The sequence below is a fragment of the Alligator mississippiensis genome, chromosome 3 (assembly GCF_030867095.1).
Source record: "Alligator mississippiensis isolate rAllMis1 chromosome 3, rAllMis1, whole genome shotgun sequence".
NCBI classification, from domain to species: Eukaryota; Metazoa; Chordata; order Crocodylia; family Alligatoridae; genus Alligator; species Alligator mississippiensis.
The window spans coordinates 14253658-14270062 of NC_081826.1; the positions used below are offsets into that span (position 1 = coordinate 14253658).

Below are 16405 nucleotides of genomic sequence, written 5' to 3' on the forward strand. Positions count from 1 at the left end.
ACGTTCCTGTTCCTGGGGTTGAACTCCTGGTATGTCTGTATAGACTCTGACATGAGCCCAGGAGAGCAGTCAGGAGATAAGCCTGTCAAACTCCCACCCAGTCTGCTCATGTCTGAGCACACACATCAGGCAGAACTGATGTCAAACATGGAGAGCTGGGGGCACATGTTTAGGGCCAAGCACCTGAGCTATTTACTTGGCCTAATTTTCAGGCTTAATCATTCCCAGAGGAGGCCAGGCTTACTCTTAGGGGTGCTCCGGGCCTCACTCCAGAGGCCAAACAGACATAACCTCATTTTCTTATAATTAGCAAATCATTGCACTTTCAGAGCAAGCCCACTCCATATTTTCAGTTGTGCTTTTGGTTGACGTGTCTTTGAGAGACTCGTGTTTCCCTATGGGAACCAAACAGGCCATCACTAACTTCACATCCTCCTAAGTGTCAACACCTAGAAGAACATGTTGAGACCTCTCCTGTGCTGTGCCTGGGAGTGACCCCATGCAGAAGGACTTGTCCACTAACTCCTTGCTCTTCCAGCTCCATATACTAGAGACAAGGCAGAGTGGGCATCTGAGAGTGGCCCCGAATGTGCACCAATACACCTGCTCAAGCCAGAGACCGTAGGAACCTCTCATGGTTCACACACGCAGTGCTGCTTGGACGCAGCTCCACTGTCTCTATTTCAGGAGCTGACATGCACCAAGCCGGACAGGAGGGTGGGTGCACTTCATGGTACAGCAGCAATACAAACCCTCCCCACACAAGCAGCAGTATCAATCGAGCCTCACGTTTCTTCAATGCTGTTTTCCTTCCCACTGAACCAAATCGCCCGAGTGTGAATAGAAGAGGCAGACAAAGCCCCCTTCTGATAGAAGAGAGTCAATTTAAAACAAAATAAAGGGGGACTATCACATCACACGTAGCTGCCTGAGCGCAGACTATCTAAGAATAATACGTCCTTGTGAAAATTCCTTTTCAGCGGTTAGACTGCAAAGCTGCCATAGTAGCCTCCCGGCTTAGATTTCCTGAGTCTGCCAATAAAAGCTGCGTGGCCTAATTGCAAGCAGCCTCAAGTCAAGTCACAGAAACCATCAGAAGCAGTCAGCAGAGCACGCTCGGCGAAAAAAACGAGCCCTGACATATGGAGAGGCCTCTCCGAGGTTCCCTTGCAATATCCTTGCTGATCAGCCTGCAGGGCACACTACCATTTTCATTTTACAGTAAGCCTGTCTTGGCCTAAAGTATTTAGTGACTGCTTCATGAGTGACACCCAGAATAGATAATTTCTTTGCCTACATAGCATGTCTATGGTCTGAGAGAGACAGAAATTAACTTCCCCAAAGGCTACCTGTCTTAAGCCCCTGCACCCCTCCCCTCCCACATAAATTCAGGCATTTATCCTTACTTTGACTGTTTTTAAACAAATCATCTCCACCCCTGTTTGACCCATTAGCACCTTCTGCTGTCATCTTCTATTCCAGTCTCTGACTTGATGCTTCATTTGGAATGATATCTCCCTCTTTTCACAACATGGACATCCACACACCTTTTCTTCATTTGCTTTTATCAGATTTGACAAACTTCACAGCCAAACACCACAGGGACAAAGATGAGGAACAACTTGACCAGACAGCTAGACAGACACCACAGAAGCAATGCAACACCACACCAGAAGCTTCACTATATAGGAGGGTCAAACCACATAAAATTATGCTAATGACACTGTGTATCACAAGCACTGGGATTTGAAGTGCACTTTATTAAATATTTGGCTCCTGGAGTCAGGTGATTGCATGTGAATCTTGATCTTTGTTCAAAATGACAGTGATTTTCTAGCTTTCATGGTCAAAGAGAAAAGCTTCAGAATGTGAACCTGAAGGGTATGTCTGTGCCATTTTTCCAGCATATCTCCGAGTATGCTCTACCTACCCGTTCCTGCTCACCAAATTTAGATATGTAGCAGTGAAGCCACTTTGAGGATGTGTGAGAGTGGGAACTAGTGCTTGGGGATGTTCCTGCTAGATTATGCTGGGATGTTGTGGACGTACATTAAAGACCCCGAAAATCAGGAGAGAAACTAAAAAGAACCTAACATCCATTTTTACTTTCTTTTATACATTCAGAAAAAAAGAATGGATGTATAGAAGAAAGTCAGGCAGAAGGGCAGGGCAGAGCTTGTATTAGAGGTGACAGAAATCTGCAGCATGACCATGAGGTTTTATCTATATGAAACTTCCAGAACTGAGAAATAGGAGCATGTGCATGAGCGTGTGCACATACATGAGAAAGAGAGAGAAAGAACCTGTATTTTACATGAGAAGAAACATTGGTTTGTTAACCTGATAACTACAATACCTACCACAAACTGGAAGCTGCCCTTGCCTTCTTGTTCCCTGAAACTCCTGCCCCTTGTTGCCCACACACCAGCACTGCCCATCCTGCTGGCACTGCAGTGGGTTATAGTCTCCATGATCATCACAAGACGGCTTGTACGTGTGCCCAAAGCGAACAGCTGTCGACCTCTCAACCTCACATTTAGAGGGGCCTATAAGAGAAATGCTGTGTGTTAAGGAGGAGCAGAATGAGATGCTGAAGAAAATCTTCCTTTTATTGAGCCTGAAAAACCCTTTGATTGTTGTTCCATGAAGATCCCAAAATCCCAGCCTGAGGGCTCTATTTTTGTTCTTATTCTTTTTGTTAAATTCAATCTCGAAAAAAACCACGAACAACAAACGTTGTGACACACTTGACAGTCATTGCAATACCACTGCAGACAAAGTAATTGCTCATTCGATATTCTACATTGCAGGGCTGCAACGGGGTTGGGCTTTTAAAGTTAATTTAAGAATAATGAACTAATCCATTAAGTTCACCAGCTTGCTCGTAGTTCTCGTTTGAGGTGGGGTTCTCCACCTGCCATTTGTAATGCACCCACCCAGCACACGTAGTTGTGCCTTCCGCTACTGGCCGTTAGAGCAGGAGACACAATCGAAGTCCCTGCTTTGCTCTCCACTGACAACTTAAATGGGTTGTTAAGATGCACACAGGATTTACTTCATAGCACTGCACGTGGGAAGGGGGAAAATGCCTTCCTGACCCCCAAAAACTGATTAAACACCAGAAACGTGGCAAGCTGTTGCTCCCCAGTTCAGCACCTGAGCTCAAGAAATAGCAGCTCACAGGGGCATAGATAAAAGGGAGACAGGGGGGCAATTGACTGAACACCACTTGTTCAGGGCAGCTAAGCATCCCTAAGCCATGCTCCATGATCCCCCACCCTTGGGCACCCTCCTACTGCCACTCTGCCCAGAGCGCACTCCCCCTCTGGCAAGTCATAGTCTCCCAACAACCAGGTTCCACACCACCCTGTTACCCGTGCAAAAGAGGCCACCTGAGGATTTTGCCCCACCAGCAGCCCATCTACACTGCTGGTAGCTCATACCAGCATTCACGGAGCTCCTCAGTTCAGGACCAGTTTGCCTGCCACCCTGGCAGCCGTCACTCTTGAGTTCCCATATTTCTCCAAAATTCCCAGAGCTCCAGTTTGGTGCTACTTACAGCGAAACCTGCCCAAGGCAGCCAGCTGCACCCCCAGAAACCTCCTCTGAAGAATCCGATACATGGTGGTCTCAGCGAAGGTGAGGGCAGGCTCCAGCGCAGAGAAAATTGTGTCGTAAACTTCTTCAAGCAGCAGTTCCAATCCTGGAAGTAGAGAGAGCCTTTTAGCCCAGGGTTCCCCTTTTAAAATGAGAGATTTCACCTCCTATCCATGCCCTTGTGAAAGGTGCTACAGATAGAGGCCAGAAACACATGCACTCCTGCACTGATCAAGAAACAGGGATTTATGCAGTACAGCTACTCCTCACTTAATGTCATAGTTCATTCTTGAAAAATGTGACTTTAAGCAAAATGATGTTAAGCGAATCTGATTACATCACAGTAGTTGCCTACTAGCAGATGGTGGCCAAACAACATTATAATCGAAAACTGTGTGACTTTATAAACAAGTATGTTCTCTAACAGACCAGTGACGTAACAACGAAATAACATTAACCGGGATGACGTTAAGTAAGAAATACCAGTATGCACCACAAGGCAATTCCCTGTGCCACAGGCTGGGTTGGGCTGGTTTTCAGTAGCCTACCTACCAAGTACAGGTTTCTCTTGCCTACCACGGTTTTGCCAACCACAGGTTTGAGTGTCCATGCTTAATATTCTACGTACCATTTTAGCTACCATGATATATAGTTTTGAGTAACCATGGTTTTCCATGGCCGTGCATCAGCCCGCCACCTGCCTTTTTTCCCATAAGCCTTTTGTCTTGCCAACCACGGGAACTTTCAGGAACCTAACCCCAACGGTTGGCTGGGGAAACCTCTATTGCGAACTGGTAGCTGCAACTTCACAATCCAACCTTCCCTTTAAAGCAGGGGTGCCAAACATATAGCCCCAGGCCAGATTCAGCTCATGGAGCCACATTCCATGTAGCTCACTGGGCTACCAGAAATTGGAAGTAGGGGGAAATTAGGGGCATGTCCTGCTGCAGAATTGCTGCTGATAGAAAATGCTACTGGTGGCAGCAGCGAGACAGGCAAAGGCTGGGCAGATGCATCCCCCACCACTGTACTGGAGCTGACAGCTGCTGCTGGCCCTGGAAGAAGCCCCTGCAGTTCAGATGAAGCCAAGGAGCCATGGTGAGTTTGATACCCCTGATTAAAGGAAAAGTATCTAGCTATTATGGATGTGGAGACAACCAAATGGTTAGCCAGAAGTAAACAGATACAGTGGTACCTGCTGGAGTCTGAAACCACTTTTCTTATTCATCTCAATTGAGTGCTGAGAGTTTTCTGGTGAGCTTAAGATTCTTCCACTCTCTCTCTTCCCCTCACTGTTGAGAGAAGAGCTTTAAACTCACTGGACTTCTCACTGAACAGCCAGGAGAGCAGTGTATACCTAATCCCATGCCCTGATCTTCCTGGAAGGTCCCCAATTGCAAAATGTGTCATGTACCATTCAATGGGAAAGCACCCTATGTTTTCTTACAGGCAAAGGCAATTCCCACTCTTACAGGGAAGGCTGTAGGTCACTCACCAGGTCTGTGGTGTTCCAAGGAGAGCGCTAATAAGATTACTAACCACGACGGTGACTCTCTCTTAAGGACTGTGGCCAGTAGGGACTAGACAGTCAACTCTATCAAGAGACTCCCTGGGACTGTTACCATCAGGTAGTAACTGCATTCATTGCCAATGATTGGTGCTATTCCTAGGGGAGAAATGTACCTTTCTGTGAAATAATTTAGCTAGTGATTTCCAATTCCAACTGGTCCTGCCATGAAAATTAGCTGCATAGCCCAGTACTATGACGTAGCGACCTAGGCATTATATAGCTGTCTGTCTGCCCTCTTCCGAGGCACTTACCAGTTTCTGCTAATTCCCTCCCTAGGCTGTCAGCACAGTAACAGTACCCAGAGACCCCTGGGAACATGCTTCTGAAGGAGCTGAATGTCTGGAATGCTTCTGGGAACCTAAAAGAAAATGCAGATTGTTACAAAAAGGAGAGTTTGCAGAGACTGTTTGATGATGATAAAGAAATGTTAGTGCTTCTCCCAGGATTTCTATTGCAGGGATCTTTGCACAGCCCAAAGTCCTTATGGGCCTGGTTATGTCACAGCAAAACTCGAATGAGATCCAAATGTCAGGGTTTCCTTTTATTACTGAAGCTCTATGCTGTGAAACTGTGTCCTCCAATCAGGATACATCCAAAATTGTCACCTTCATTATATGCACCGAAACCTTCCCTTTATACAGCCTTTTTGACAACAAAGCAGCAGCACTAAGAACCGACAAGCCCTCTCCTGAATAACAGACGTCAAAACACTTAAATAAGGAAAAGGCAATGGTGTCACATCTTGACAGATTTCAGTTCACTGTAACCACTTAATATACAATGATGATGAGGGCAGTCAGCATGCTGCTAGCTAATTTTCAATCATATCCCCATCTTCGAAAGATTGTCAAAGATTGTAAAATACATGTTGGTTTACTTAATTCAATTATACATACCTATTCATTTGCTGTTTTCCACAAATCCTCGGGAGATGGCAGAAAGCCTACATAAACAGGTTGCTTCCCTTTCCACCCCGCCCCAGCACATCTACTTTCTCCAGTGAATTAAGCAGGGAACAGCTGATAAAAACCTCACTAATCTGTTACATTGGGAGAACAAGGCTCCATGAATTAAAGGGAGAGTTTATGTTTTAAAGAATATTACAAATGATATGATATTACCTCTTATTTCTGGAGATCAAAGGGTCTTTTGACGCTTTAAAAATATGCTAATAGTGATGATAACCAGATCCTAGCAAAGGAGAGACTTAAATAGGAAATTTAACTTGGACAGAGTTGGGAGAAAAAATGTATATGATAAATGTGACCTTAACTGATGGATGACCTAAAGCACCTTCAATCAGAAAGAAGATAAATCTTTCAAGGTCCAGGCAAGGTCTTTATGGCAAATGAAAGAATTTCACCAAGTTCCCTTGCAACAAGATTAGCATTATATAGCATACGTATGATCCAGGCACACACCTTCCAGCTACATGCAATCACATAGTGAAATTCAGTAAAGGGGTATGCAGTGCATTGCATCAGGAGATAAAAGGGCCAGCCTTCCTAGACAGGCTTTTAACAATGATGGATAATTTAAAAAACTGAAATGTTGTATTGAAGGACAGGTACCACGGTGACAGGTGCAACGGGAGGAAGGAAGGGAGGGAGATTAATTTAGGCCACGTCCTGGGATGCTGGAGAGGGGTTCTGGGCCAAAATAATTTTAAGTTCTCCTTTCCACTCTACGTAAGCCCCTGTAGCTAGACAGAGCTAGGTTTTCATGCCAGGTGACAGTAGTCTTAGGGCTATTCTAATTCATGCCAGCCTACAACCTTCTCAAGAAACTAAAAAGGCAGCCAAGGATCAGGCTGACATAGCTCTGCTCCTAGCATGTAAAGTGGTGGGAGATTCCCTCTTTTACCACTGGATGGAACTTAGATTTGGGACCAAGCCTTCCTGGATCACCTTTGGACATTGTTTCTGTTGGTGGGCGAGTCCTACCTCAAGACAGTCCATCCCACTGATAATAATTGCATGATAAGGGTGTCCACCTCTCATGCTCCAGGGCACAAATGGATTATTGATGGGATGAGGAAGGAATTTGTTTATAGACTATTACATTTTTTAAGGCCAGAAGAGATCATTGTGATCATGTGGTCTGACCTACTGCAAAATAAATTCTTCCCCTTGTCCTCCCCATACAGTGTGGCATAACAGACTGTACATTTTAGGAGCTTTCATCTTCCTCTGACCAAGAGGCAGGTCAGCACAGCTGATAAACAAAAAGATTAACCTTGTATGGAACATTTTTTATACTTATGAGATTAGCGCAACTATATCCACTGGAAGACTCAGCCTCTTAGACCGGGGCCATCTCCAGGGCATCTGAACATGTAGATCTTTGAAACAGGCTGCTGTGTAAATGATTTTTGTAGTTCACCTTGTTCGGGATTCAACTTTCTAAAATATAGTTACCAAATTACATTGCATTGGATGTGTGGCTAGACATGCAGTCATACCTTGGGGTTGGTTATTTTTGTCATGAGCTGACAGTATGGTTAAATAAGATGCCAAAGGTATAAATTAAGCCCCCACAAACATGTGGGTAAGACTTCACATGCCTGGCTTTGAAAATCCACTCTTAAATTCTCTGGTTCTTTTTTTCTTAACCATTGTTCCAGCAACGGGTAATAGCAAACAGGCTGGACTTTAATTCTCAAGGCCTGTCACAAAAGTGGCTACAGCAACTGTGACTCTACTTAAGGGGGTCAGAACTATGACTTTAAACACATTTATTTGATAAGTGTTTTGAAATAAGCAGATGTGCATAGAAAATGAGAAGGGAAAGGAGATAAATAATATGGATTTGCAGGCACCATCCCTGAGAGTGGGGCTCTGAACTTCACTTGCAACAAAGATAACAGTTTTTGATTTTTAAGATTGGTTTTAAAAAGGCCTTTCCTACCTTCAAACAATGCAATGCAAATCATATACACTCCTACACAGTGCCAGCTAGCAAGCTACGGAAGAGCAACTGAATTCCACTCCATAGATCAACAACAGAATATTGTACAGAGGGGAAAGTCCTAAAAAGAGCTATAACAATTAACCTCAGCTGAGAATCTTCGTTGTAGAAAATGAATTGCACAAATCAACAGAAAGAATATAGGTTGATTTTTCAGATCTCACGCTCTCTTACTAGTCTACCTGAGGGTTCGATGATACTGCTTGTCACTGTCACAGCTGAGTACCTTCTGCACAGGATGAACAGCAATAGCAAAATCCCTTAAAGGGCCTCATGGAGTCTCAAGTCCTTTCTCTTTTCAGTGCAAAAATGCAGCTTGGGGATATGGTTCATAAGGGGGGTGGTTAGATGTGATTTACTTTTCTTGAAATGCTGATTCATTTCAAGATCATTTGGTGGGGAAGGATCTTGGGGGCGGTTTTAGAAGGAAATGCCTGTCCACATTGTGCATTCCTTCTAATGGGCAAAAGAAATAATAGTCAGATACAGCCCTGGGGCACTAGGCCAAGACTCAGGAGGCCCGGGTTCAAATCCCTGATACCACCCTGGGGGCTGGGAGTGTCGCACAACATCTTTGGCTCAGCTTTTCATCTGCAAAATGATGGCTGCTGTGACAGCAAACACATAAAAGGCTGAGAGGCAGTCTGGTAATGGGGTGAAATACTTAGCAACAGTTAGAAGCTGGCAGCAAAAAGCCACTTTCCTTTGGTTTATTAGGTGATGCGGAAGCTGCTAAAACCCAATTCTGTGACCCTTTTCCTGGCAAAGGTCCCAAGGAGAACAGCCAAATGCCATGTTAAAGCATAGATTTTTGCCCTGTTAGAAGGTCAGTACCCACCAGCCCACTAGAGAAATTGCCAGCTTATTCTGCACTTGCCAAAATAGCCTATGACTCATTTGCCCTGGGCGTCTGGCCTGCCATACAACACTTCAAGCAAAAGCGAAAGGACAAAACTTGAAAGAGTCAGATTCACATTTAAATGAGGATCTCTTCACTGCAGCTGGGCTCAGAAGAAGCACGTCATTCTGTTTATTCTACTGCCCTCTCGTGGAAAGAGCCAGTGGTTCTGAAGTCAGGACCAGCGAAGTATACTGGAAGGCAATTTTGCTTTCAACTAGAATAAGGCGAAGTTGGGACAGATTAAACTTGGACTCAACCTCAACAACATCTGTAGAAGGAAAGGGGCCCTGAATCTCTCCCCTTTTGCAAGTCCTCACATCTCCATGCACGCATTACTTCCTTCCCTCTCCCAGCCCCACAAAGGGGCTGCAAATTCCTTGCCCCTTTGTGTGTTTTTCTGTAACGCGTTGTTTTAAATGCTTCAGTAGCCTGATCCAACCATTAAAAAACCCATGCATCCCTGTACTATGCCTTTCCCCTGTATCTCTCTTGTTTAGTGTCTTATCCCTTCAACCAACATTTCACTTTGGTACAAAAGTCTTCTGCTGTGCCATGTGGGACAGGCTCTTTGTTCATCCCCACCTCACCAACACACCACTTGTTTCCAGATGCCAGCTGTATCTATCGTTCCAATTTTTTCATTACCTCTTAATTTCTCTCCTCTCAGTGTTTTGCCCATTGTGTTCATAGGAAAGCAGGGCGGGAAGGGACCTCCTGAGATCAACTAGTCCAGCCCCCTGCTCAAGGCAAGATCATCCCCGATTAACCATCCCAGCCAAGTGTCTGTCTAACCTGCTCTTGAACATTTCCAAGGAAGCAGATTCCACAATCTCTTTAAGTAGCCTGTTCTGATACTTGATCACCCTCATAGTCAGACAGTTCCTCCCAATTTCCAGCCTAAATTTCCTCTGCTGTAATTTGAGGCCATTGCTTCTAATCCTGTCCCCTACAGCCACAGAAAAAAATCCCATCTCCATCATCTTTATAATTGCTCTTCAGGTAATTAAAGACTTATTAAATGCTCTCTCAGTCTTCTCTTCTCCAAACTAAATAACCCTGGCTCTTTCAGCCTTTCAAGTCATGTTTCCCAGGCCTCTAATCATTTTTGTCACTCTCTGCTAGACTCTTTTCAATCTGTTCACATATTTCTTGAAGTGTAGGGCCCAAACTTGGACACAGTACCCCAGGTGAGACCTCACCACTGCCAGACAGAATGACAGAATCACTCCCTTTCATTTGCAAGCGACACTCCTTGCTGTTTTTTTTCCTTGCAACAAAAGCATACCTTTGCCTCATATTAAGTTTATGGTCCATTGTAATCCCCAAGTCCTTCTCTGCAGGACTGTATTTGTGCATGCAATTATTCCACTGCAAGAACAAGACTGCACTTGTCCCTCTTGAATTTCATCTGGTTGATTCTGGATCATTTCTCCAGTTTATCAACATCATTCTGGATCCTAGCCCCCACCTCAAGAGTGCCTGTGACTCCACCCAACTCGATGCCAACTGCAAATATGCTAGGTGTGCATTCAATCCCATCCTCTAAATCATAATGCAGATATTAACAATACCTGATCCAGGACAGATCCCTCGGGAACTCCACTCAATAGCTCCTCCCAACTAAACATTAAACCACTGATGACTACTTGTCAAGCATGATGATCCCACCAAATTTATTATTATTATTTCATTCCGGGTTATTTCACTCTGTTAAGCAGTGAAATTAAATCAAACACAAATCACGCTGTCATAACCATGAATATGTAAATACACTCTGGTTAGGTTGTCTAGAGTAAAGGACTCAAGGGCTAGTTTAGAAACTAGCCTTTACTGTATGAACGCATATGGATCTATTAGCTTTAAGGTAGTAGCTGACTAACATAAAATTCTTTCCCTGGTCCAGCCACCAGAAGGAAACAGGGCTGGAATGAGTAAGGAGATAAAGGCTTGAAGAGGTCTGCAGAATTACTATATAATTTCAGATTTACCTGTTATAACTGTGAACAAGATCAAAGACCATCATGTTGGTCATGTTGACAAATTTGCACTGAACAGGCAAAAATTCTCCGTCTGCTGAACACTGTGGTGGACTCCTGTCCCCAACTCCATGCAGAATACGACGGTCTCGGATCTCACAGCTCCCTGGACCTGAAAGCAAACACTTCAGTATTGTTGTGTGTTCATCTTCTGACCAGCACCTAGAGACCAGCCCCACAGTTTGGGGCTGAAGTTTCCAGTACTCAGCATTTCTCCCTCTCAGGATTTCTATTCCCCTCATTCCGAACAGACCAAACTCACCCTTTGCTAAACTCTACTTACACTGGGTTGGTTTCCCTGTCTGCCTTGTGCCATAAATCTCCATCCCTTCTGAGTCCACACACCAGCATTGTCCCAGGCCCACGTCACACTGCACTGGAGCAAACTCCCCCGAATCCAAGCACTGAGGGATGTAGGAGATGGTGCTGCTGTTGATGTAGCGACTTACCAAGACCTGCTGCTTTTGCAGCTGACAAAAGGATAAACCTACAATACCAAAGAGGCATTGTTAAAAGAAGGTGCTTGTGAGGTCCATAAATTGCTTGTTTTTTCAAGAAGGCAGTTGACTTTTGTATGAACTACACCAAACCAATGAATGGATTTAGTCACTCAGCAGCTTTGACAAGGATGGTGATGGGCTATTGAAAGGGAGCCTGGGGTGAGTTTCCTACTAAATTCCCTCTTTGTCAGGGCCAGGAAGGGACATTCAAACCTGCTGTTATTCCAAGACAGATGCTCCCCCAGTGTCACCTGAAATCAGGCAAAACCTGGTGGCATCAGATGAATTTTATTCTGTGTTTTCAAGGCCAGATCATCATCAGCTAATATAAATTAGGATAGGCCTGTTGGAATCAATGAAGCCATGCGGATTTATGATCTGGACCTCAAAATCCAGACTCAAGGGAGTGAGGCCAGGTAAACAACATTAAACCAAAAGGCTAGGAGTGATGCAGCGTTGCTGCTATTTCAGTCATGTTGACTTACAGCCAATTATGGAAGGTCCTGTGGAGAGGCAAATTTGATATCCAGTTGTGCACTCTTTCTACAATAGCCAGGTGGCATTTTGTGGCCCATTTCCATGCTGGTTGGACACAAGATCTAACACTAAAAGAATTTTGGATTGCCTGTACAGCAAGCTAGCTGACATCACCCGTGGCATATCCAGGCATGATGCTCTACATGCTGGCTGGGCTTGGCTCTGGAAGGAAGATATGGCACTTAGAAAGCAAACAAAGGATTGACCATGGACCTGCCAGTGAAACAGTGGGAAGCTGCAAGGGAGCTTGCACTTCCCTAAGTGATTGCATTAATATCTGTTAGAAACTATTTTGCATGTGCAATTTTGGCACCTACTTTTGATAATTTCAGCCCCGTTTAGGGCCAGATAATGGAGGTCTGGGGCCCAAGGAACCTCTCTCCACACCCTTGTACTTTTTCATAAAACAGGCCATATGCTGGGACATAAGAAAATAGGGGGACCTGGGTTAAAGGTAGAGTCATGGCCCTGTTACATTTGTGCATCCTGAAATTATACCTTCTCCTTGCACAGAAAAGCTGCTACTGAAGCATCAGCCAGCCAGACTTCCCCCTACAGCATGTATTTCAGCCTCCTCTATGTGCAATTGCCAGTGGCCTAGCCCAAAAAATCTAACACTGAAAGAATTTGGGATTTCCTGTACAGTAAATTAACTGATAGCAACCATGTCATACACACGCATGTTGCTCAACTTGCTGCGTATAAAGACACTTTTCCCTGCCCCAAGCAGATTGCAGTCAACTTTATTGTGTAAAGCCCAGCACTGCATTGGTCAATGATTCTCCACCAGGGTGCCACAGCACCCTGGTGGTCCATGAGATCCTTTTAAGGGTGCTACAGGTTGCATACAGCTATACACGATTCACAACCCTTCCAAGAGATTTCAAATAGAAATTAATAGCATCCAAACCATTCTGACCTCCTGTGGGCCGAGTTCTTTGAAAAAGGGGAATTTCTCCATTATTTTTCAACAAAAAAAAAAAGTGAAAGCAAAGAAGTGGCATTTTCCAAGCGGTATTTTGAGTCTAAAAAGGTGGAGAACCACTGGCATAGGTGCTCTACAGACACTGAACATTTCTGGCTCCAAAGAGCTTACAATATAATGGTATGATCGTACACCAGGCCACAAGTCAGCCCCTTGATTACATTGGTGTAACCGGCACAAATAGGGGCTGTTCACATACGTAAAGTTTGTGTGTACAGATTCTAAGTCATTTAATTCAGAAATATGGGTAAGTCACAAGAAGCCTGCTTTTCTTTTCACTGATTTCAGTGGCAAAACTGCTTGATTTCATTGGGTGCCAGGCTGGGCTCTCAATGGGTTTTCTAACCCTAGCCATGGTACTCACAGGATATGGGAACTCCATTCTGTTTACTGCCTGGTACTTCAGCTCCCTTGTCATCTACACACCAGCAGGAAAGGTTGTTCTTGCTGCACTGCACAGTCCTAAGGAAGCACACACACCACACGGTTTTTTATTAGCAAGACAACTGTCAATCTGTATGAAAAGCACATGTAAAAAGGGAGGTTCTAATGCAAAAATCCAATGCAAAGACTGCAATAGCCTCAGAAAGAACAGTATTCTCAAAATGGTTTCTAGTCTATTCAAATCCACCAGATGGGAGATCTTCTGAATTCTAAAAAAAGACCCTCGAGTTTGTATTGAGTTCAGTGCTGGCAGGATCAGTGCCTACCAAAGCAATCTCTTCTATAATCCACAATACATTCACATTAGACATGGGCACGAGCTTAAAGAACAAGCCTGCACAGCCACAAGCTGTGGCAAGTCAAGATTCACTCTTTTAATAATGCATTCGGTTTTAATTGTAGGCTTTTCTAGAACACCCCTTCTCATTGTAGAGTGTAAGCCTCGTGATACATTAATGAACTTGCATCATGAACAAACCAAATATTTAACACTAGTGAAATCAGTATTACCCTGGTGTTAAAAAAGTGCAAATGGAAGATACAAACACCCCCTAACCAGGGTAACTTTGCCTTCAGCAAGCCACTCTCCAGGATAGATGCAGACAGATGAAACCTAAACGTGTAATTTACACTGGTAAAATTTTAGCCCCGATTCTTTCAGGGGCAATTTTATACCGGATTGGGCAAACAGAATATTGCCTGCTTCCTCCACCACATCTGGTTAAGCGTGTAGTAACAGCTCCCACATGTGAGTGAGAATATAGTAATCCTATGGAGACCTTCCCCATTGTTTTGGGAACCCCCGGCTGCATAGTATGAATGAAATCTGGCACCCTGTAACCACAGAGCACTCCAAACAAGAAGGAATCAAAACTCATGTCACAGAGTCTGAGTCCAGAGCACAGCTGGCTGGCTGGGTACCCCCTACCCCTGCTTTGCCACACCATTAGGGCTAACTGTAATGCAGGACTGGGTCTCAGGATGGCTGAAGTATTACATTACGTTACCGGAACTGGCCATCTTCTGAGCACTGGGGAACATGATCTTCTCCTTCCAGAAAGGCCTTTTCTCTCCGAAGCTCACATGGACGTAGAGGCTGGGATTCTGCCTGGTACTCTGTGTGCAGTCAAGTGGAAAGGAGATCATTGCAGTTCTTCAGCTGGGGTGTGAACCTGCTCTCACCAAGCCAATGATCTACATGACGAAGCCCTAAATTCATAATTCTTCCCACGCATATAATCCCCTGCTATTTAGAGTCTAGTTTTACAATAGGACTTCACCTTCTTTGGTGGGACTGTCCCTGGTCTTGTAGACCCCAGTATAAGAAAAGTACATTATTCCAGATCCAAAGGAATTTAAAAAGTCACCAAATAGCATGGCGTGCTCAATAAAATCATGAGAGGTGACAACTAGATAATCAGTCTTTAATGTCTTGTGTTTGATTCATCAGTTACCAGTTCACCTCTAAACAGATCTTCCATCTTTGTAAAATTTAAATCTCTAAAGACCTCTAACTCAATATCATATCTGTCTCAGAGAAACAACATCAAGGAACATTAATACTATTCCATAATATACATTTAAGTTCTTATTGAATCCAAGTCAATAATTATTATGTTCCCTGACGTATTAAATCTATTATTTTATTCAATTATTATTTATTATAAATATTCAAATGGCTGGAAGTTGGAGTCCAACCAATGGAGACTTATCTTGCTGGGATCCTTTGACCCTAGCTGACTTCCTGTCCCTGGGGTAGGGGGCTGGACTCGATCTTCTGAGGTCCCTTCCAGCCCTAATGTCTACGAAATCTATTAAGTCAATCTGTATTAGAAATGCTGCCCATTTTTTAAATGTCAGGAATGATTAACCATTGGAAAAAAATACCAAGAGAAGTAGTAGTTGTCCATCTTGAAGTCCCCAAAGGAACACTAGTCATCTTTCTGGAAGATATATGGTACTTCAGCTACATGGAAACTCTAGTTCAGTGGTCTCCAAGGTTTTTAAGTAGGAGAGCACATTTGGCATTTAAAAGCAACCCAAGATCTACCATGCACCACCACCCCCACAGCAGTCTGTGGGTAGGGAAGGGTGGGGATGGAGATCGGGAGATCGTGGCAGAGAAAAAAAAATTTGGGTGTGCACCTCCCCAGTAGGTAAGTCCCACCAGCCAAGGGCCCCACTCAACTTACCCCTGCTCCTGCCTCTGCAGCACGGTCCCTCACAGCGGGGGGCCTCGATCTAGCCCCTGCCCTTTCCTTTCCCCATGGATTGACCTGTTGGGCTGGGCCATGCGCATGCATGCATGAGGGCACTCAGTCCCCCACCCCAGCCTTGGATTGACTCCGAGAGGCTCTGAGATCTACTGGTGGATCAAGATTCACCGGTTGGTGACCACTGCTTTAGTTGCCATTAACAAAGTATCAAATCTAAGAATCATTACAATCTGGCAGGAAATGCCAAGGGCCAGAGCATCAGCTGGAGTCAGCATATCTTTATAGAAATCCAACAGATGCTGGCATGGCCCAGCCAATAGGTCACTGAACTGGCTAGGACTCCCGAGATTGGGGTTCTGGTCCCTCCCATCACTGACCTGCGCTGGGATTTTAATAACAATCTCTTTAACCTCCTCCTTTACAAGTCAATGCATCTCATTTACCCACTCCTTGGCATACTGATTGTTCTCTGCTATGGGTAGGTACAGCACAATGGAATTCACTCAGAGCCTTGAAATACTACTAGAATAAAAATAAACCATCCAAATCCAAACAGCCAGTATTTAGACCCAAAAGTTCGCAAAATATTTTTCCAACTATTTGAGTTGGTCTAATAAAAGATATCAGATTTACCCAAAGAACCTCATCTGCC

General features: G+C 44.4%; 1 protein-coding gene across 1 annotated transcript in view; it reads right to left on the bottom strand.

The window, feature by feature from the left end:
- The window catches only part of TG (thyroglobulin), a 213670-nt gene extending 198652 nt beyond the window's left edge, over positions 1-15018 (bottom strand). The window contains exons 1-8 of the mRNA XM_059723466.1: positions 15000-15018; positions 14545-14653; positions 13458-13555; positions 11355-11558; positions 11024-11183; positions 5419-5525; positions 3560-3703; positions 2361-2546 (exon numbers count right to left, since the gene is read on the bottom strand). Of these exons, the coding sequence (XP_059579449.1) occupies positions 2361-2546; positions 3560-3703; positions 5419-5525; positions 11024-11183; positions 11355-11558; positions 13458-13555; positions 14545-14653; positions 15000-15018 (1027 nt within the window). The remainder of the gene's footprint in view (positions 1-2360; positions 2547-3559; positions 3704-5418; positions 5526-11023; positions 11184-11354; positions 11559-13457; positions 13556-14544; positions 14654-14999) is intronic.
- Between the last annotated feature and the right edge of the window lie 1387 nt (positions 15019-16405).